At 57.6% G+C, this 19,408-nt stretch overlaps 2 protein-coding genes and 1 long non-coding RNA gene across 8 annotated transcripts in view; 2 read left to right on the forward strand and 1 right to left on the reverse strand.

Moving 5' to 3' along the window:
- The window catches only part of UNKL (unk like zinc finger), a 37,714-nt gene extending 31,127 nt beyond the window's left edge, over window positions 1-6,587 (forward strand). Inside the window, exons 11-15 of one of the 5 annotated variants that reach the window (XM_047838464.1) lie at window positions 1,900-1,992; window positions 2,470-2,697; window positions 3,298-3,500; window positions 3,602-3,859; window positions 4,405-6,587. In XM_047838464.1, the coding sequence (XP_047694420.1) occupies window positions 1,900-1,992; window positions 2,470-2,697; window positions 3,298-3,500; window positions 3,602-3,859; window positions 4,405-4,512 (890 nt within the window). In that variant the 3' untranslated portion in view covers window positions 4,513-6,587. Of the gene's footprint in view, window positions 1-1,899; window positions 1,993-2,469; window positions 2,698-3,297; window positions 3,501-3,601; window positions 4,331-4,404 lie in introns of those variants that run through there. The other 4 variants (XM_047838461.1, XM_047838460.1, XM_047838463.1 and 1 more) reach the window with 4 other exon arrangements.
- GNPTG (N-acetylglucosamine-1-phosphate transferase subunit gamma) lies at window positions 6,433-19,390 on the reverse strand. 2 transcript variants are annotated; one of them, XM_047838467.1, is made up of 11 exons: window positions 19,289-19,390; window positions 19,145-19,202; window positions 18,996-19,063; window positions 7,940-7,994; window positions 7,791-7,874; window positions 7,604-7,697; window positions 7,410-7,524; window positions 7,238-7,320; window positions 7,030-7,158; window positions 6,863-6,944; window positions 6,433-6,784 (listed from the first exon to the last, which is right to left on the reverse strand). In XM_047838467.1, the coding sequence occupies exons 1-11, from the start codon at window positions 19,347-19,349 to the stop codon at window positions 6,687-6,689; spliced, it is 927 nt and encodes a 308-aa protein (XP_047694423.1). In that variant the 5' UTR covers window positions 19,350-19,390; the 3' UTR covers window positions 6,433-6,686. The 2 variants fall into 2 exon arrangements, with proteins under 2 accessions (XP_047694423.1, XP_047694422.1); XM_047838466.1 differs by having other exon boundaries at window positions 6,433-6,944.
- On the forward strand, window positions 7,871-11,041 carry LOC125154325 (uncharacterized). Its single transcript, XR_007147760.1, has 2 exons — window positions 7,871-8,149; window positions 8,614-11,041. It is a non-coding gene; the product is annotated as an uncharacterized LOC125154325 (long non-coding RNA).
- Window positions 19,391-19,408: the final 18 nt, after the last annotated feature.

Here is a 19,408-nt window from a genome sequence, read left to right on the forward strand (position 1 = left end):
TGGATGCAGGCTCTCCAGGTGCAGTCAAGGTAAAGTGAGGTCATCGGGCTGGGCCCTGATCCAGCGTGCCTTGGGTCTGAATAAGAAGGTACTTTGGAGCCCACACGGGAGGCGGAGGGTGGGGTGGTGCATCCGCCAGCCCCAAGCAGCTAGACTGCGCCATTGGAGGGAGCCCAGCCGTGCGCACGTTGTTCTGGACTTCCGGCTCCCAACCGCGAGAACGCATGAGTCGGTGCTCGGTCGGGGCGGCCCCTGGACGCAGATGCCCCTGTGCTCCTGGGCGTCGGGAAGAACGAGCCGGCCGGAGGCACCTGCTGTAAAGGAAGGCCGGAGAAGCAAGCGTTGGGAGCCCCCCGTGGGGGCCGGGCCCCACAGGCGGGCGGGCGGTGTCTCCCCAAGCGCGAGGGCTGCGGAGGGGGGGTCTTGGTGCCGCATTGGGCTCCCTGGGTCTCCCGGGCTAGGCCTCTTTGCTCTTCAGAGTGATTGGGGGATTTGAGGGTTCCGGTGCATGGCTGTGCCCGGACCAGCTGCCACCCTTCACGTTTGCCTCCTTTCGGGATGAGTCCCTCGCGAGTCTTTAAAAATCTCTGTTGGAAGAGTGTTTCCTTTGGAGTGGGCAGGCCCGAGGCGGGCTGGGGTTCGTGCTCCTGGCTGTGGCTGTGGAGTGGGTGCGGCAGTGGTGACGAGACAGACAGACCTCGCCAGGCAGCGCAGTGCTCTCCTGCCCAGACACTGGGTCCCCCACCTGTCCCCTTCATGCGCCACAGAGGCCAGAGCCAGTGGCTCGCGGACGGCAGATGTGCTTGCCGCGCTCTGTGAACTTAGGCAGCAGGGGGCCGCTAAGTACCAGTGTTGGGTGAAGGGCTGTCCCTGCGGCCAGCTCAGTGGGCCCCTCGGGCTGAGTGGTGCCCAGCAGCCCTAGAGACAGGGAAGGGACGGCACAGCTGGGGTCGCCCGCTGGGGCCAGACCTGAAGTCCGCACGCGTCCCGCAGCCGGCTCCTCGGGAACCTGCCTGCTCCTGGGACGTTCTCCGCCAAGTCCTGTTTCTCTTCCCCCCCATCCCCTGTTTCTCTGGTAATCATGGTAAATGCCTCTCATTTGAAAGGTGGTGGCTTCTCCGCAGTCACTGGCGGGTTCAGCCTTCGCTCCCGGGTTGTAACGTGGTCGTTTGAAACAGGCCTGGCCTGCCTGCTGCCTCCTGGCACGTCTCTGGCACGGCTGCTTCTGTGATGTGGTCAGGAGTGTGGGCCCAGCCGAGGGCTGGACGTGGTCAGAGATGAGCAATGGCGTCTCTCTCTGATGGTTCTGACTTGGTGTCATTTGTCACACGGGGTTCAGGGCTCTTTTGACACTTTGCACTAGGAGGCTGGGGGCAGGAAAAAGGCAGAAGGCTCTAGAAGCCCAGCTCACGGACCCAGAGCAGGCAGGCTGTCTAGGGACAGGGCTCAGCCACACAGGAAAGGCCCACCTACTTCTGGGACGGGTGCTGGTGCAGGTGAACTTGTGTCTTTAGCGCCGCCGGGTCTTCTGTGGACCCAGCGCGTGTCCCGGGAGCGGGAATCACCAGGCCTTCCTGGCCCTCGCTGGATGGCCTGCACGCTGTCCAGGTCCTCTGGCCGCTCGGCTGCTGGAACTTGGAAGCTTTGGGGGCTGGTGGGCCTGACCTCAGCAGCTCGGAGCCGGGGCCGTGTCACGTGGGGCCGGGGTGAAGGGAGAAGACCCTGCTTGCAGGAGAGGGTTTACGAGGAAATCTTTGGAAGTCGGGGGGCTCCAGGGGGCCCCACGTTGTTCCATTTCTCTGCTCTTTCACACGCGGGCCCCAGAAACTGTCCTAGTACCGTGGGCTCTCTACTGAGGCTCTGGGGTCGTCCCGTGGTTACACCGTGTTTTGTTAACAGGCCCCGCTGTGGATCTTCATCCCGGCGATGTCAGCCTCGCACCCCTAGATAAGGAGCTGGAAGAGCATGACCTGGGCGACCCGGGACCGGCAGGTAGGAGTGCTGATCCCCTGCTCTTTTCAGGGCCGTGCTGGGGCGGCTTGGTCCTTTCTTTGGAGAGCCGTTCAGTGGTTCTTGGAGGGGGTGCTCCCAGCACGCCGGTGCGCGGTCAGCCTCCCACCATCTTTGCAGCTGCTGTGGGCGCACGTACCCTGGGACACCGTGTCCCCAAACGTTTGCTTCGTCTGCTGTGAAAATGAACCGTTCTTGGGGGTCCCCGGATGTCCCAGGACCAGCATGCTGGCGGGTGGGTCAGCTGGGCAGGGCCTGGCAGGTGTCTGGCCTCCGCGGAGCCCCCGCCGAACCCCTCGCCCGTGAGCTCACTGCGCCAGGAGGGCGCGCCCACACGGTGGCTGCCCCCCTGGCCCCCGTGTGCGCCCCCCCCCCCCGGGTCACCCCCCAGCCTGGAGGCCAGGCGCCGTGTCTGGTGGTCAGCGCCTCCCGCTAACTTGGCCCCTCTGATCCGTGCAGGTCCGCGTTCGCCGGGGGGCTCGGCACCCGTCACCATCCCCGGCCGCCTGCCCCGCTCCCCGTCCCTGCTGTCGTCCCCCTCAGTGTCTGCCTCCCCACTCAGCTCGCTCTCCCAGTCTCTGTCGGGGCCCCTCGTCTCTTCGGCCATGACGCCCCCCCAGCAGCCACCGGCCCTCACGTCGGAGCCCGGGGCGCTGGGCTCCTCGGCTGCATCCTACAGCTCCTTAGGTGAGCCGGGCGCTGGCGGGGACAGTGGGGTGAGCTCGTCCCAGGGGGTCCCCTGGCCAGTCTGTGGGTTCGCTGGCGGTGCCTCAGGGCACGAAGCCCCGGCCTGTGCGTGGCCGGGACCCTGAGACACTGTTGTGACAACACATGGTGGCCCCGCTGTCACTCGTGTGCGGTGGAGGGCCTCAGGCTGGGGACGTCACTGGAGACCCGGTGCAGCACAGACGGGCAGAAACCGTGGACGGTGCTTTTTCCCTGGAAAACGTTCTTTCACGTGACTTGCTATGTTTTAAAGGAGTATTTTTAAGTATCATTTTAATTTGTTATGTCACGAACACAGATCAGTAGGTGTCACCCCAGGCCCTCTGGGGTCCTCACGATTTGGAGGCGGAACGGGTTTCAGGGACCAGAGTTTGATGCCGCTGCGGCACACGATGCGACACTTGCAAATTCACTCCCTTCTCTGCCTCAAGCCCCCCAGTCAGCCGGACAGGGGCCGGGTAGAAAGATCTGGGGCACGTGTCCTTGTCTGCCAAGCCCCAAAGGCTGCCAGGGAGGCGCTCCCGCGGGTGACCTCTCCCGTCTCGTCTTGTCCACACTCAGGCTTGAACGGCGTCCCTGGGAGCATCTGGGACTTTGTTTCTGGCAGCTTCTCTCCCAGCCCGTCCCCCATCCTGAACGCCGGCCCTGCCCCCGCCTCAAGCGCCAGCCCGAGTGGAGCGGAGCTGGCCCGGGTCAGGCGGCAGCTGGACGAGGCCAAGAGGAAGATCCGGCAGTGGGAGGAGTCCTGGCAGCAGGTGAAGCAGGTGAGCCGGGAGGGGCTGGGGCGCAGGGCCGGCGGGACAGGCGCAGGCGCGTGGGGGCTCCCCCTGCACCGGCCGCTACAGCGCAGCCCCCTGGGTTTCAGGCCTGTGACGCGTGGCAGCGGGAGGCCAAGGAGGCCAAGGAGCGGGCGCTGGCGGCCGACAGTGCGCGGCAGCTGGCGCTGCAGAAGAAGGAGGAGGTGGAGGCCCAGTTCCGGAGGCTGCGGGAGGAGCTGGAGGGCCGAGGGCCGGGCGCCACGCTCCCGGGGCTGCCGCGCTGTGCCGACCTCGGAGCCACCCCCCTCCCCAAGCTGCACTCGCTGCAGACTCGGCTGCGCCTGGATCTGGAAGCCGTGGACGGGGTGAGTCGGGGGGCCACAACCCTCTTCCTTCCCCGCCTGCCGGCCCTGCCCTCCGGCCCTGCCCCGCGCGGTCCGGAGTCACCTTCCAGAGTCACCGTGGCATCTCGGCCTGTTCCACGCTTGGTGTTCTCTGCACTCAGCTACCGACCCCTTCCAGGCCAGGGCTTTGTGTTAGAACCTGGAGCATCTGAAGGTTCCAGAGCCCTGTCTCTTGCGCACTCTCTCCCTCCATTGGTCTGAGGTGCAGCTTTCCCACCCCCCCTCCAGCTCTGGCTGCCCTCTTGGCCGCTGGGCTTGGTCCCAGGTCAGGGATCTGATGAGCCCAGTCCCGTGAGCCCGCCTGCTGGCCACAAGGCACAGGTGTGGGCCTCCCTCTGGGCCCAGCCCATTGAGGCGGCCACCCGCCTGGCCACCCCTTCCCACGCTGGTGCGGCAGCTCAGCTCCCTGGTCCTCGTGAAGGATCTCCCCGCCCCCCCCCCCCCCCCGCCTTTGTTCCGGGGCGTCTCCGGTCCTGCCGGTAGGTCACCTGGGTCTCGCCCCGCAGGTGATCCTCCAGCTTCGAGCCAAGCAGTGCGCTGTGTGCCGGGAGCGGGCCCGCGGCGGCGCCCTGCAGCCCTGCGCCTGCTGCGAGGGCCCACCGCTCCCGTGGTGACCGCCGCGTCCTCACCGGCCCCTCGGGCGCCCCCGGGCTCCGGAACGACGGGGGCTCGCGGACCTGACGCACCGGGACCCTGACCAGCACTTTGTAAACCGGGGGATTTAGACGTTCTAAGTTGCTGTAAGCTGCTTCCTAGGTTCGTGATTTTTTTACTATGCGGTAACATGAAGCTTTGTATGTGTACTGTGAGCTGAGGACATTTCCTGTCAGTTTCTTGTTAATTCACGGTATGGTAAAGACCTTTGATTTCCTTTTCTGAAATTAGTACTTCTGAGATGAGCGTTTATCTAGTAGTGAGAAACACCTAGGACTTCTCAATAGTTTCCAAATTAAGTGCAGACATAGTATTTATAGCAGTGAGACTGAAAGACACATCTAGGGTTTTAGTTTTGTGAAAGGGACGCTCTCAATGGCGTGCACGCGCACATTAATTGGAGGTTTGTATTCCAGGCCCGTGAAATGGCGTTGCGCCTGATTTGCCCCATGACCCGTGGCCACTTTTTCTAAGTGCCTGAGCCTTGCGAAAGGAGCGAAGGAGGCCCTTCGCGCAGGTCCGTTCTCTCCTCTAGTGAGCAGCACGGCGGGGGGGGGCCCATTGGTGGAGGCTTCCGCGTTAGTTTTACAAAGCTGTGCCTCGGCGGCACCCGTAGCCTCTGGAGCCTGCTGGAGGGCGTCCCGGCTCCTTCGCGGGCAGCCTGAGGCCAGAGACTCGCTCATGCCCCTCCCTGCGACCAGACAGACGCCCGCCCGGGACCCCTGCCTGCAAGGGAGAGGCTCACAGGCCGCGGTGTAACCCAGGTATTACCAGGGTCACTCGGGGGACCCCAGGGTTGCAGAGAGAACCTGGCTGCCCTGCCGTGGCAAAAACACTCCCGAGAACAGGTCTGGTTTTGGTGAGGACCAGAATCTTCTCTGGTCTGCACTGGGTCATTTTTCCTAGCAATCTGGGGAGAAGCAAAAGAGGTGAGTGGTCTACCCAGACTTTGCTCTCCCCGAGGCACATCTAGCCGGCTGCAAGATCTTTCCCGAACCTGCCGCTGGGGTGGGAGCAGGTCACGGCCCCTCTGGCCTGGAAGTGAGCGCCGGTGCCTCTCGGCCCACTGTGGCTTTGCCAAAGACTTTTAATAGCATTTTTTAAAGCGCAGAATGGCTCGGTAAAAATTATCAGTGACCAAATATTTAGTAAGAGGCTTAAAACATTTTTAACGTAAGACAAAGCGGTAGTTCTGTTCTTTAAGGGGGGCCCGTGGCGGGCTGCAGCGAGTCCACTACCACAGGTGACCGTCGACTGGGTTTTAGTGAATCGACTTTGTTTTTAATGATAGTGATGATGATTTATTAGCTCTTAGAAATGACGTATATTTTGTGCTACTGTTACCACCGTTTAAAATTCTTTATTTTTATTAATATTTATGCACTTGTTTCACATTTCAGACCTTTGGTCTTTTATGGGAAACAGAACAACGTTTTTATTGTGGGTCCCCAGCCTCGGCATCGTCAGATGACAAACTGGGAACAGCCCGCATGCTCCCCGTAGGCGGCTCGGGCGGGCTCCGCACAGCAGGCAGACCAGGCAGGGCTGCAGCGTCGCGGGGCCCCTCGGCCCTGCCTGAGCCGGTCCTTTCTGCTCGGGGTCTTGGCTGTGGCGGCCCTGGTCTCCTGCAGCAGGCGTCCCTACCCCGCAGGCCTCACGGGCTGGGCCACTGCCCTCGCACGGGTGACGGGAGCACTGGGTGCGGGGTTAGCGATCACGGGGCATGTTATGGCCTCCGGCTGTTTGGAACTGGGGTCGGCAGAAGACCTCAGGTCAGTGTGGACACTTCACGTGGATTAATTTATGGAAGCCTCAATCTCTGTTTGTTCTGAGTATTTAGAGGAGGTCGTTACTGGAATGAATTTTCTTAACCCAGAAGGTAGTATTTATAAAGCATAATCATTTACTTGTAGTGAACCGTTCCAAGTTAACACTTGTTTAAATTTTTTTACACTATAGCATTTATGCAATGGTTTACAGAATTCATGGAATTATTTTTATCAGTATGGAAATTAATTAAAACTTTGAATCTTTATTCTGTCTGCCTCTTTGAGCCGATGCTGATGGCCGGCAGGCCCCGAAGGCAGAGGAAGCCCCCCGCCGGCCTGGCTCTGCCCCCGAGGCCTGTCTCGGGTCACAAGGTGTTCCCTCGCCGTCCCGGGTCGCCACGGAGCCGTTCCGCTGTCCCGTCTGTGGGTGTCCTGGGGCCCCCGTGCTCAGAGGGGGGCGTTTCTGCCAGAACAGCGAGCGGCAGGAGGTCAGCGCAGGTCCTGCGGGTGGGCTGAGCCCCCACACCCCCGCAGGACTCACCCGCGGCCTGCGCGTAGGGGATGCCATGCTGTGTCAGCAAGCTCCGGAGTCTCCTGACCTCCTTCCACAGCTCCCTGTGAGCCTGGAACAGAGCAGGTAAAAGGGCAGTGCCGTGGCCCCGCGGCGGGAGGCCAGCCCAGGGCTGGGGCGCCCTTCCCCGTCTGTACCTCACTGCAGTTCTCCAGGGTCTGGAACGCCAGGGCCTTGGCACCTCCTTCCCGCACGGAGTCACTGTCCTCCGGGGTCTTCAAGTAGCCGGCCTCCTCAAAGAGCGCCCTGAGCAACTTCTCATAGCCCTGAGGGTCGTGGAAGAGGGAACCCCCAGCTCCTGGCCGCCCTGTGCCCGGGCAAGGGGGTGCCCGCCTGGCGCCTCACCTGGGACGTGATCAGCTCGTCAGCCAGGTCCTGTTCCACCTGGTCCCACCTGTGCTGCAGGGCCGCCGGCAGGGCCGGGTACACTGCAAGCGACCCAGCAGACGGGGGCTTAGCCGAGCGCCTCTGCCCCCTCCCTCCCCCGCATCCCTGGGGCGGCCCCCCCGGGGCCCACCTAACAGGGAGTGCGGGTGGCAGACCAGAGGCGTCTCGAAGGTCAGTGCGTAGACGCAGGTGCTGGGCTCAGACACGTGTGCCAGGCGGTTGCTTTTCCCACAGGTAAGCTCCACCTGTGGGAGGGCCTTGGTGGGCAGGTGGGGGGCGAGGAGCCTGCCCCCTCCCCCCGGGGTCCCCCCAACGCGGGCCCACCTTGCTCTGCCGGCTCCGGGAGCGGCAGGAGTCACCGTCCCTCATCCACATGCCCCTGAAGGTGTTGTTAGAGATCTCCCACTCGTGCCAGATGCTGAGGGGGGGGGGGGGCGGAATGAGCGCGTGAGGCGGGCCGGGGTGCCTGTCGGGGGCGGGGTCCCCGTGAGCAGCCGGCGGCCCCTCTCACCCCAGGATCCCGCTGTAAGCGTTCCAGCGGAAGGTCTGCTCGTGCTGCGTCACGTTGTGGAAGGGGCACAGCTCGTACTTGTACCTGCGGGCACAGCGGCGTCAGGGGGGTCCCCGCGCCCGTCCCCGCCGGCAGCGCCCCGCACTCACGTGGACTCCACCAGGCTGAAGCACTTGCCGGAGAGCCTGAAGAGGTGCGCGGGCCCTGGAAGAGAGCGCGACAGCCGAGTCCGGCGGGGGCGCCCGCGGCTGGGACTCGGGACAGGAGCACCGGGGCCCACTGAAGCGACCTCCGAGGGCGACAGCGGGCACCCTGCAGCTGGCGGGGGCCTCCGTCCGGCCTCGCGCTCGGGCAGAAAGGTGGGCGCTGAGACTTCCTGGAGCCGGGGGCGGGAGGCGGCCGGGGGACGACGGGGCCCCAAGAAGCGTGGGGACACGGGGAAAGGAAGATGGGCGAAAGCAGCCGCGCGCTCACGGGCCATCGACGAGGAGCCTCGGCACGGAGCCCGGGTCGCAACGAATCCCTACCCGGGACACAGGGCCTCATCTAGGGGAAGGGTGACACGGCAGTCCCAGCAGAAGCCCATACGGCTCTCTGGGAGTAAAGGCTTCTAAATGTACTAGAAGAACTGGGACCCAGGCAGACACGAGAACAAGGGACAGCAGGAAGGAACGCCGGAGCAGGCGGCGGAGACGAGGGCTCGATGCCACTCCGGCAGACGGAAGAGCCGGGCCGTGGGGTGGGGTCGCAGCATGGGGGCCCCCACGGGAGGGCTCGGATGGGCCGAGCGTCTGGGAGGACAAGAAAGTCTCCAATGTGACAGAAGAGGGGAACTCCAAGGAGGACAGGCCCCGACCCTCGGCAGACACCCAAGGGCGACGAGAACTGAGGCCCGTCGGGGGACCCAGCCTGCAGCCTGGAAGGCGGCGCAGTGAGGGACGCGGCCGTCAACCCACCCGCCAGGCGGACGGGGGGCGGCAGAGGGGACCCGGTCCCCACAGGGTGCCCTGCCCTTGGAACGGTGAAGGCGAAGTCACGGCTGCGGCACAGAGCCGGGATGCTTGCCGTCCCGACCTTGTCAGTCTACCGAATGTGGGAGGTGCATCACAAAACCATCACGCGTCTTTGCTGGTGGGTCCCCGGCGTCTGAGGAGGTGAGCCTGAGACGGACAGCAGAGCTGGGGGGGGGACACTGATTTTGTCCGTGACTCAAACTGACGAGAAACTGCAATCAGATCTGAATAACCTGATGTTACGAACCCCCAGAGTGACACAGAGGGAAAGCAGCGTCACAAGGGAGGAAACGAGGGACGAGATACACGGTTTCCTGGGAGTCCTTCCTTATCGACACGTCCAAGTGAAGGAATTAACTATCCATCCGGTCAAAAGGCACAGGCCGGCCAAGGGGAGGAGACCCCTCAGAGAGGCTCCTGTTAGCTGTAAAAGTCAGGAGAAAGAGGGCCGGGGCGGCCACACTGCCACCAGAGCGACCGTATGCCACAAACGGTCAGGAGAGACCATGGGTGTTCTGTTCTGAACAAACCTAGTAGGACTAAAACGCCACTTTCTGATCACAACGGAAACCAGAAATCAACAGCAGAAGCAGGAAATGCACAGATCCAGAGTAATTACACTCAGGGAAATCAGGAAATACTCGAGACAGAGAGCAGGAGGCTCAGAGCCCAGGTGCTGAGAGGGAGCCGGGCGTCTCCGGCACGTTCAAGTACGCGCTCACGCCCATGACCTAGCTCTCTCACACTCAGCACTAAAACGAGCACACGAGACACAAAGCTGGCAGAAGAAAGAAAACGAAAAGCAGTAAAAGCCAACACTCCTTTAAAAAGCTCCCCAAGATCCTAAGTGTTTCGCTAGACTGACTAAAACACACACACGAGCGCTGAAACCCCTAAAGCCAGGCAGGAACGTGGGAAAGCTGCCAGTTTGGCTGAAAGACGGCTACCAGAATACTGAACGAGCCGGCCGCCAACCGGTCGATCACCTATGCGAAACGGGCAGTTCCTAGGAATGCGCCATCTATCAGTCCTTCTCAAGGGTCCCCAAGCCACGGAAGAGCGGACCACACGCTGCTTCACGGTGTGGGGCCAGCGTCACCCCGAACCCTAAGTCAACAAGTCACAAGGAAACCACGGTCCAATATCCACTCCGAACAGGAGTGCAAAAAACCCTCCACGAAACACCAGCAGACTGATTGCAACGACGCACTGAAAGGTTCCTACGTCGTCACCAAGTGGGGTTGATTCCTAGAACGTGAGGATGGCTCAAAATACAACAATCACGGTAACAACACGATCCACTACCAGACCCAGGGGGGACCCCACGGCCACGCGACTGTTGCAGAAAAAGCACCTGACAAAATTCAACCCTCTTTCATGGCACGAAGCCTCCACAACCAAGGAAACGAACGAAACTGCCACCAACGCAGAAGCCGTATGGGCCGACCCCACGGCTGACCTCAGACGGAACGTGGGCAACACCCAGCGCGTTCCTCCTCCCGTCGGGCGCTCTTGGCCGTCGACGCCGCACTCAAGTTCTACCACAGCGATCAGGCGAGAAAGAAAACGCATCCAAACTGGAAAGGAAGAAAGAACTACGTGGCCACGTTAGCAGACGACATGGTCGCGTACGTAGAAAACCCTAGTGGGGACTCCTGGGCGACTCGGTCGGATCAGTGTCTGACCCTTGATTTCAGCTCAGGTCACGATCTCACGGTTTGTGGGACCGAGCCCTGCGTCAGGCTTTGTGGTGACAGCAAGGAACCTGCTTGGGACACTCTGCACGCCTCCTTCCTCCCCAAAATAAACAAAAAGGGAAAAGAAAGAAAAGCAAACCCTAGAGTCCACAAAAATCTGTGAGCAAAGGGGCAAGATACCAAGTTGACACTGAAGAACGAGGTGTGTTTTTCTACACGGACAACAACCCAAAAAGGAAATCTGAGACAACGATTCCATTTATAAGGGTACCAAAAAATACATCTATTTTGGAATAAACCGAAGAGGCAAAATACTTGTACAGAGAAAACTACAAGATAGCACCTAGAAAATGAAGCATGTAAATAAATGAAATAAATGGAGAGAGACCCTGTGTTCATGGATAGGACGATTTAATACTAAAATGTGAATACTCTCCTAACTAACCTAATTGAGGGCAATCCATATCAAAATCCCAGGAACTTTTTTTTTTTTTTTTTTTTTTACAGAAATAGTAAAACCCATCCTAAAATTAAAACAGAATCTCAACCCCAAACAGCCAAAACTATCTTGAAAAAGAACAGTTGAAAAAATTACTTATTTCAAAACTTACTGCAAGACTACACATTAGAACAGTGCGACCCTGGCTTAAAGACAGACAGGTGCAGCGACAGGACAGAAGATACCTCATAAATAAAGTCTTGAACATACATCCCTATGATATGATGTGGGTGCCAAGACCATTCAGCAGGGAAAAGACCGTCTTCTCCATAAATGGTGCTGGGGAACTTGCACGCACACAAGGATGACGCTGGACCCTTACTCTACACAGTACACAAAAATAACTCGGGGCGCCTGGTCGGGGGGGCAGCCTGTTGAGCACCCGACTCTTGACTTCAGCTCAGGTCACGATCTCATGGTTTGTGGGATCGATCAGGGTTTGTGCTGACAGCATGGACCCTTCTTGGGATTCTCTCTCTGCCCCTCTCACACACGTACTCTATCTCAAAAATAAACAAACATTAAAAATAAGCATTAAGGGGCGCCTGGGTGGGTCAGTCGGTTGAGCGTCTGACTTTGGCTCAGGTCATGATCTCACAGCTCTTGAGTTCGAGCCCCACGTCGGGCTCTGTGCTGACAGCTCGGAGCCTGGAGCCTGCTTCTGCTTCTGTGTCTCCCTCTCCCCCTAACCCACTCGCATTCTGTCTCTGTCTCTCTCAAAAATAAACAAACATCAAGAAATAAAAATTAAAAAAATAAAATCTATACATATGATGGAGTATTATTCAGCCCTCACAAGTTCACCCTGACACCTGTTGAAACAGAGACGAACCTTGGAGACCTACGCCAAGTGAGCCACGCCGGCCACCAAAAGGCCAGCACAGGACTCCACTTACGGGAGGTCCTTAGTCCGTGTGAGTGGCTCTAACAAAAGACCACACGCGGGGTGAGTTCTAAACTAATTTTTCACAGTTTGGGAGGCTGGAAGTACAGATAGGGCACCAGCACGGTCAAGTTCTGGTTCACGGGGACAGGGGGAGGCACCTCTGACGTCCCCCACGTGGTGGAAGCGGCTGGAAAGGTCTGGCGCCTCCCTTGGGAAGGGAAGAGGGTGCAGGTCCCACTGTCGAGGGCTCCACCCTTGTGACCGAAGCACCTCTTAATACCATCAGTTTGGGGGTTCAGGCATCAACGTACAAATGTCGGGGGGGACACATCCAGACCACAGCAGCTATCTGGAGCAAATTCAGACAGACGTAGAAGGTGGTGGTGGGGCTGGGGCAGGGGAACAGGGACGTGGCCTTCAAGTAGTTTCAGTTCCAGAAGATGAGACGTTTCTGGAGACAGATGGTGGTGCGCACAACAACGTGAATGTGCTTCATGTTCCCGCACTGTAGGGACTGGTTAAAATAGGAAATTTTATGTATGTTTTGCCACAATGAAAAACAGAATTCTTACTATGCTTGGAAAAAGAAGTATCAGAACACGGAATCATAAACAGAATCCAAACGGTCTAGGGGCGCCCAGCTGGCTGAGTCAGAAGAGTAGGTGACTCTTGATCCCAGGGTTGTAAGTTCAAGCCCCATGATGGGTGTACAGATGACTTAAAAATAAATGAATAAACCTGAAAAAAAAAAACCCAGTATAGTATTGACATAAGAACAGACACGGAGATGAATGGAACAGAGCCCAGAAATAAACACGCACATACGGTCAATTAACTCAAGAGAAGGCGCCGAGAATCTCCAGTGGGAACAGGACGGTCTGTTCAATAAATGGCGGGGGACACCGGACCACTACCTTCCACCACACGCACAAATTAACTCAAAAAGTATTAAAGACGTGAATGTGAGACCTGAAACCATGAAGCTCCTGGAGGAGAACGGGCGGGAAGCTCCCGGACAGCGGCCTTGGCGATGAACTTTTGGATCTGGCCACAAAAGCAAACACTGACAAGTGGGACTACGTAAAACTGGAAAGTTTCCGCAGAGAGAGACCAACAAGATGAAAAGGCAAGCTCCTGGACGGGCAAACGTATCTGCAGACCACCTCTCTGATGAGGGCTTCAAAACCCAAAATACAAAGAGCTCCTGCGACTCAACAGCGAAAAGAAAACCATCTCACCATCTCAAGGAGACGCCTGAGCCCTGTGCTCACTGCAGCCTGAGTTCAGCGGCCGAGACACGGAAGCACCTAGGTGACCGTGCCCGGTGGAGGGATAAAGAGGCGGTGTGCACACAGCCGAACAGCGCTCAGCCACGGACGAGGGAATCTTGCCATCTGCGACGTGCGTGGACCTCGAGAGCACTATGCTAAGTGACATCAGAGAAACACAGATACCGGATGTCACACGTGGAATCTAAAAAATAAACCACCAGACGTAAGATCCAGAGAACAGACCGGTGGCCGCCAGAGGACCGAATGGGTGAGGGGGTCAAACGGAACGCGCTTCCAGTGTAAGTAAGGTTCGGGGACTGGAACCCGACCACGTTTCCTCTCTGAAAACTGCTGAGAGAGTAGAAACCAAGAGTCCACATCACAAGAAAAAGCGACGCGCAGCTACGAAAGGTGACGGCTGTTAATTACACTTGCTACGGCGATCACTCTGCACTAGGTACAAATACCAACTCCCGTCCTGTACGCCCGGAACTACCACCGTGTTGCAGACCCATTACACCTCCACTTAAAAAGGACCAACGAATGCCCCCCCTCCCCCAGGGAGCACAAGGTAAGAGGACGAGGCGGGCTGCACGTGAGCCATGTGAACGTCTGCACGCTCAAAGTTACAAGGATGACCTACGTCCCTGCAGCTAAAACCAGATGAACCCAACTGTGTGCAACCGGGAGGGCCAGCTCAGTTTAAGAACATGAGGTTTCGTGAGTCCACAGTAATGACCCCACGTGAGACTTCTGACACCGTCCTAGGTGTGCCGTAGAACAGAGCGGGAACTCTGGGCGACAGCGGGAGCCACACCAGCCAGCGGGACACTGAGCCCTCAGTGGCTCCGGAAGGCTTTGGGGAGCACTCAGAAGCGGGCGTGGGGCACACGTGATCGTGCAGCTCCTGCCTCGGGGCGGGCTCAGTGGCACCACTGTGGTGGCCGAGCCCGGGCAGGCCCTCCCCAGTCTCCCTGACGGCAGGGGATGACCCAGCAGCCATAGGCGGAGGAGAAGCCCGGAGCTGCTTCACCGAGAGGGCCGCGTGCCCACAGGGACGGGAGCCTCCGCTTAGGACGGGTGGCCGGTGAGACCTCTATGCTAAGTGCTTTAGGCTCAGCCCTTCAACTCCCGACACCTGAAGAAAAACCGTGCGCTTGACAAAACTAAGCGAGAAGAACCAGGGAGGGGCTCACTGGTGCCAGCTTCTCCTGAGCGGAGCCTGCATCTGAGCTGCTGATGAGCGCGACACGGCCGGGAAGTCACGGAAACGTGAAGGCTCTGCTCTGGTTTGCAACTAGACAACTGTGGACAAGACAACCCTGACCTTCCAACTCCCCAGACTGTAGGCGTCAGTGGCGGGGAAGCAGCAAGCCCACACGTGGCTTTTGGGGGAAAAACACAACAAAACATAACAGTGTGGGTTTTAAAAATCAAGTTAGGAATATTCCTCTATGTGGAAAACTTACATTGTCATTAAGGGGTCCTCTCATCTACTTTGTTTTAAAAAAAATTTTTTTTTCAACGTTTATTTATTTTTGGGACAGAGAGAGACAGAACATGAACGGGGGAGGGGCAGAGAGAGAGGGAGACACAGAATCAGAAACAGGCTCCAGGCTCTGAGCCATCAGCCCAGAGCCCGTCGCGGGGCTCGAACTCACGGACCGCGAGATCGTGACCTGGCTGAAGTCGGACGCTTAACCGACTGCGCCATCCAGGCGCCCCGGCATCTACTTTGTTTTAAAAAGGAAACTTAACAGGCGCCTGGGTGACTCAGTCGGTTGAGCGTCCGACTTCGGCTCGGGCCATGATCTGGTGGTTCTGGAGTTCAAGCCCCGTGTCGGGCTCTGTGCTGACGGCTCAGAGCCTGGAGCCTGCTTTGGATTCTGTGTCTCCCTCTCTCTCTGGCCCTCCCCCTGTTCATGCTTTGTCTCTGTCTCAAAAATAAATGTTACAAAAAAAAAATGAAACTTAAAGGGCGTCTGGGTGGCTCAGTCAGTTGGGCGTCTGACTTCGGCTCAGGTCATGATCTCTCACGCTCCATGAGTTCGAGCCCCATGTCGGGCTCTGTGCTGACAGCTCGGAGCCTGGAGCCCGCTTCGGATTCTGTGTCTCCCTCTCTCTCTGGCCCTCCCCCCGTTCATGCTTTGTCTCTGTCTCAAAAATAAATAAATGTTAAAAAAAAAAAAGAAACTTAAAGGGCCCCCGGGTGGCTCAGTTAGTTGAGCATCTGACTCTTGATTTTGGCTCAGGTCAAGATTGCACAGTTCATGGGATCAAGCCCCACATCAGGCTCTTCACTGACAGCTTGGAACCTGCTTGGGATTCTCTCCCTCACTCACACACTCTTTTGCCTCAAAATAAATAAACTTTAAAAAAAGTATTTAAGTCCTGAAAGAAATTTACTATTGTCAGGCTGAGTGGACAGTTTTTCACTGAATTTTTTCAACTTTATTTGCCGTGTGCTTCACTGGAACCATTTTCGTTTATATACATCATATGTGCTCAGAGCACTGGTTTTTAACAACTCAGCGACCGACTGAAAATGCGGGGTAACTGCTGTGATCCTGTTAACTCTCACTTTCTAACCTGCACGCCAGACTTGACGAAAGGGCCCATCTCTACTGGAGGCCCCTTGCTCTCCTCCAGGTCGCTAACCTCCTAAATTCTGGTTTTCATCTGCTTAAGGAAAATCATTGCGCTACGTTATTTAAAAAACATCCCGACTGAGGCTCCTGGGTGGCTCAGTCGGCTGGGCGTCCGGCTCTTGATGTCGGCTCGAGGCATGATCTCACCGGTCTGTGGGTCAAGCCCCGTGTCCGGCTCTGCGCGGACAGTGCAGAGCCTGTGTGGGATTCTCTCTCCCCCGCTCGCTCTCTGCCCCCACCCCTCACACACGTGCGCTCTCTCTCAAAATAACTAAAGCTTTAAAAAAAAAATTTCAAGGTTCTCACATTAAAGGTTTTGGTGGTAACACTAGTGGTTTTTCAAAAGGAAGCTTAATTAGCAGAATTAGCTCTTGCTGAGACAGCTGGGTGCTCTCCCCAAGCTGCTCGGGGCGGGTGTCCGTATCTGTGACGCCCCGAACCCTTCACTCCCCTTCCATAAAACAGCATCTCTGGACACCTCATTCTGGGAAGCCTGCTTGCATCAGAGTAAAAGACGCACATTTAGGTGGGGATAAGTGGTAAAAATGGAGAGTTTTGTCCTGATTACACAAAGCTAAGCTCTAAAATATTTTCTCACAAACTATTTGAACTGTATAATCCCAACACGTCAAATATTCTCTGGGAGTTTTATATAAGCATATGGCTCCGTAGGCCAAAACTCTTTGGTTTAAGATACAATTTCAGAACAGAAGTGACCCCTCAGCGGGGCACCTGGGTGGCTCAGTCGGCTAAGTGTCCGACTTCGGCTTAGGTCATGATCTCACAGTCTGTGCGTTCAAGCCCCGCATCAGGCTCCGTGCCGACAGCTCAGAGACTGGAGCCTGCTTCGGATTCTGTGTCTCCCCCTCTCTCTGTCCCTCCCCACTCATGCTCCGTCTCACTCTCTCTCTCAAAAATAAGATTTTAAAAAGTTAAAAAAACCAAACACCTTATCAGTCTATGAGTAAATATTAGCTTTTTTTTTTTTTACATTTATTTATTTTGAAAAAGAGTGCACGTGTGTGCACTCAAGTAGGGGAGGGGCAGAGGGAGGAAGAGAGAATCCCAAGCGGGCTATGTGTTGTCAGCACAGAGCCCATGTGGGGCTTGAATCCCCCGTGAGATTCAAGACCTGTGAGATCATGACCTGAACCAGAACCAAGAGTGGGACGCTCAACGGACTGAGCCCCCCAGGTGCCCCGAATCTCAGTGCCTGTATATACTCAGCAAAAAGAAAACGGTGATGGCATAACAACACAGAGGAATCCCAGAAACACGAGTCCGGAAAGACACGAGACAGGCGAGCATGTGCTCCAGAACTCCCATTCAGCTGGAGTCCAAGCCCAGATGACCCTCCTCTACAGGGACGGAAACCAGAAAGTGACGGGGAGGAGGATTTGGAAAGAAACCCACAGGAACCTTCTGGGGGAGAGAACCGTTCTCTACCTCGTCTGGGGCCGTGACGGCATGGATGTGGTCAATCGTCCCACTTCATCAAAGTGAATGTGTCAGCTATAGCTCCAGAAATATGGTTTAAATCTGAGCCAACGATGATACTCAAAAAGAAAAGAGAAACAAACAAGAAAAGGGGGGAAAAGGAACGCCCCTCTTTATCAGGTGCCATCGGCTGGCGGAGGCAGGGACAGGAGAGAGGCAGAAAATGGGTGCACACCCTCCTCCCTCAGGGTAGACCGTGAAACCACTGGACACAGCAGTTATGGAATTACCACTAATTTTGGGGGGTGGGAGGTGCGATCCAGACTGGAACTACCCAGGGAGAAGGTGTCCTGATAGTTTCAAATGGTGCGACAAAACGCAAGTTCCCTTTCTTCAGAATGGCCACGGGGAAACAAGGAAAGGCGAGGCAAACGCTTACTGCCGCGCTGAGACGTGGCGTTCGCCGCCCCGTTTCTCTTTTCCACACTTTTCATAACAAACAGGACACATCTGTTTAGGGTGAAAGCTCACATCTGTCCCTCTCGGATCTCATCCCCCCCCATCCCTCTGGCCTCGCGCTCAAGGCCTCTACCTGGCCACTCCTTTTGCTGCCCCCTCCTCCCCAGATATCCCACCCCTTACTTTTCGCCTTCAGCCTCCGACCAAATGTCGCTTCTCAGCCTTTTCCTGTCCCCCTATTTAGAAGGGGAATCCCCAAGGGCGCTGGGCTGGGGGCTCAGTCCACAGAGCAGTACTCTCCAACTCAGCATCCCCTCTGTGCCCCGCGCTGGGTGTAGAATTTACATAACAACAAGTAAAACGGCGACCCTCAAAACAACCCTTGCCCCAGACGCGCGCGCGCGCGCGCACACGCGCGCGCGCGCACACACACAGGCACGCACGCGCGCCTGTGTGCTTGCTTGCTTGCTCTTCCCCGCTTTCACACCTTGGGAGCATTTCCCACCACCAACCACTCTACACTTCACCTACCTCGTAGCTTACTGGCGCGCGCACAGCCCGTTAGACCGTCAACTCCAGGAGGACAAGCTGTGTTTTTTGCTCATTGCTGCGTTCCCAGCACAGACCCTAGCACATAGTACTGTGCAGTTAAAAAACAAAAAACTGGATGTTTCCTACTTGTATTTCTCACTGAACGAGCCAGCAACTCCACTTGTGGTATGGGACCTTAGGAAACCACTCACACAGGGTAGGAAGAGGCGATCTTCCGCAGGAGGAAAGTTTCTAATGACCAAAAAACCAAACACCTGGCAACAAAGGCACACAGAGCCATCCTATAAACCACTAAGTATCAAGCGAAAAGGGGGAAGACCTATGTTCACCCTCTTAAAAAGTTCCAAGACACACAGTGAGCGACAACAGCAAATGAGCAAACCTGTGTCGTTATTACTTTAACAGAAAAAGACAGAAAATAAGTCTTAAAAAAAGAGAAAAAAAATCACGAAAGCAAATTAGTGCACGCTTTTACTTGTGTGCTCATGAACGTGAGCATGAAACACGTCTGTACCCAACTGTTCACGGAGATCACCTCCACAGACGGAATTAAAAAGGACTAAAGGGGTAGCGACTTAACTTGTCCTAGAACGTTCTGGAATTGCATCGCGCCCTCAAGCTCTGAAAGGCTGACAAACCAAGGCACGGGCCTCCCAGGCTGCCCCTCGGCCCCCGGGTCGGGAACCCACGCCGGCTCCCGGCTCCCTGCCCCGCCGCCCCCGCATCCAGGGTCCCGCACTCACCAGACAGCGGGGAAGGATCCCTCTTGGGCTGGAGGCGACTGGTCTGGGGCAGGAACGGGTTGTTGAGCCTGCGGGGAGCGGCAGGGTCAGGGGGCACGGGGCTCCGGGCGGCCCCGCCGCGCCCCGCCGCGCCCCGCGGGGCCGCTCACCCGAACGAGTTGGGCTCCTCCACCACCTTCATCTTGGCGGCAGCGGCGGCAGCGGGCCCTGCGGGGAACGGGGCGGTGAGGAGGCGGCCGGGCGGCGCCGGCGGGGGACGCACGGGAGGGGCCCCGGGGCGCAGGGACACTAACCGCGCGCCGCGAGCCCCAGCAGCAGCAGCAGCAGCTGGAAGCCCCCCGACCTCGCCGCCATCGCCGGCCGCGCGCGCCGTCACGTGGGCGCCGTTAGGTCACGTGGGCGCCGCCGGGCCG

Source organism: Prionailurus viverrinus, chromosome E3 (assembly GCF_022837055.1).
Source record: "Prionailurus viverrinus isolate Anna chromosome E3, UM_Priviv_1.0, whole genome shotgun sequence".
Classification (NCBI taxonomy): Eukaryota; Metazoa; Chordata; class Mammalia; order Carnivora; family Felidae; genus Prionailurus; species Prionailurus viverrinus.

Excerpts from the sequence above, each read along its gene's own strand:
- GNPTG (XM_047838466.1), bottom strand. The coding sequence starts at position 19,349 with ATGGCGGCGAGGTCGGGGGGCTTCCAGCTGCTGCTGCTGCTGCTGGGG. Across the intron at positions 7,875-7,939 it reads TTCAGCCTGGTGGAGTCCAC|GTACAAGTACGAGCTGTGCC; the intron begins GTGAGTGCGGGG and ends CTGTGCCCGCAG. Across the intron at positions 7,321-7,409 it reads CCACCCGCACTCCCTGTTAG|TGTACCCGGCCCTGCCGGCG; the intron begins GTGGGCCCCGGG and ends GGTCGCTTGCAG.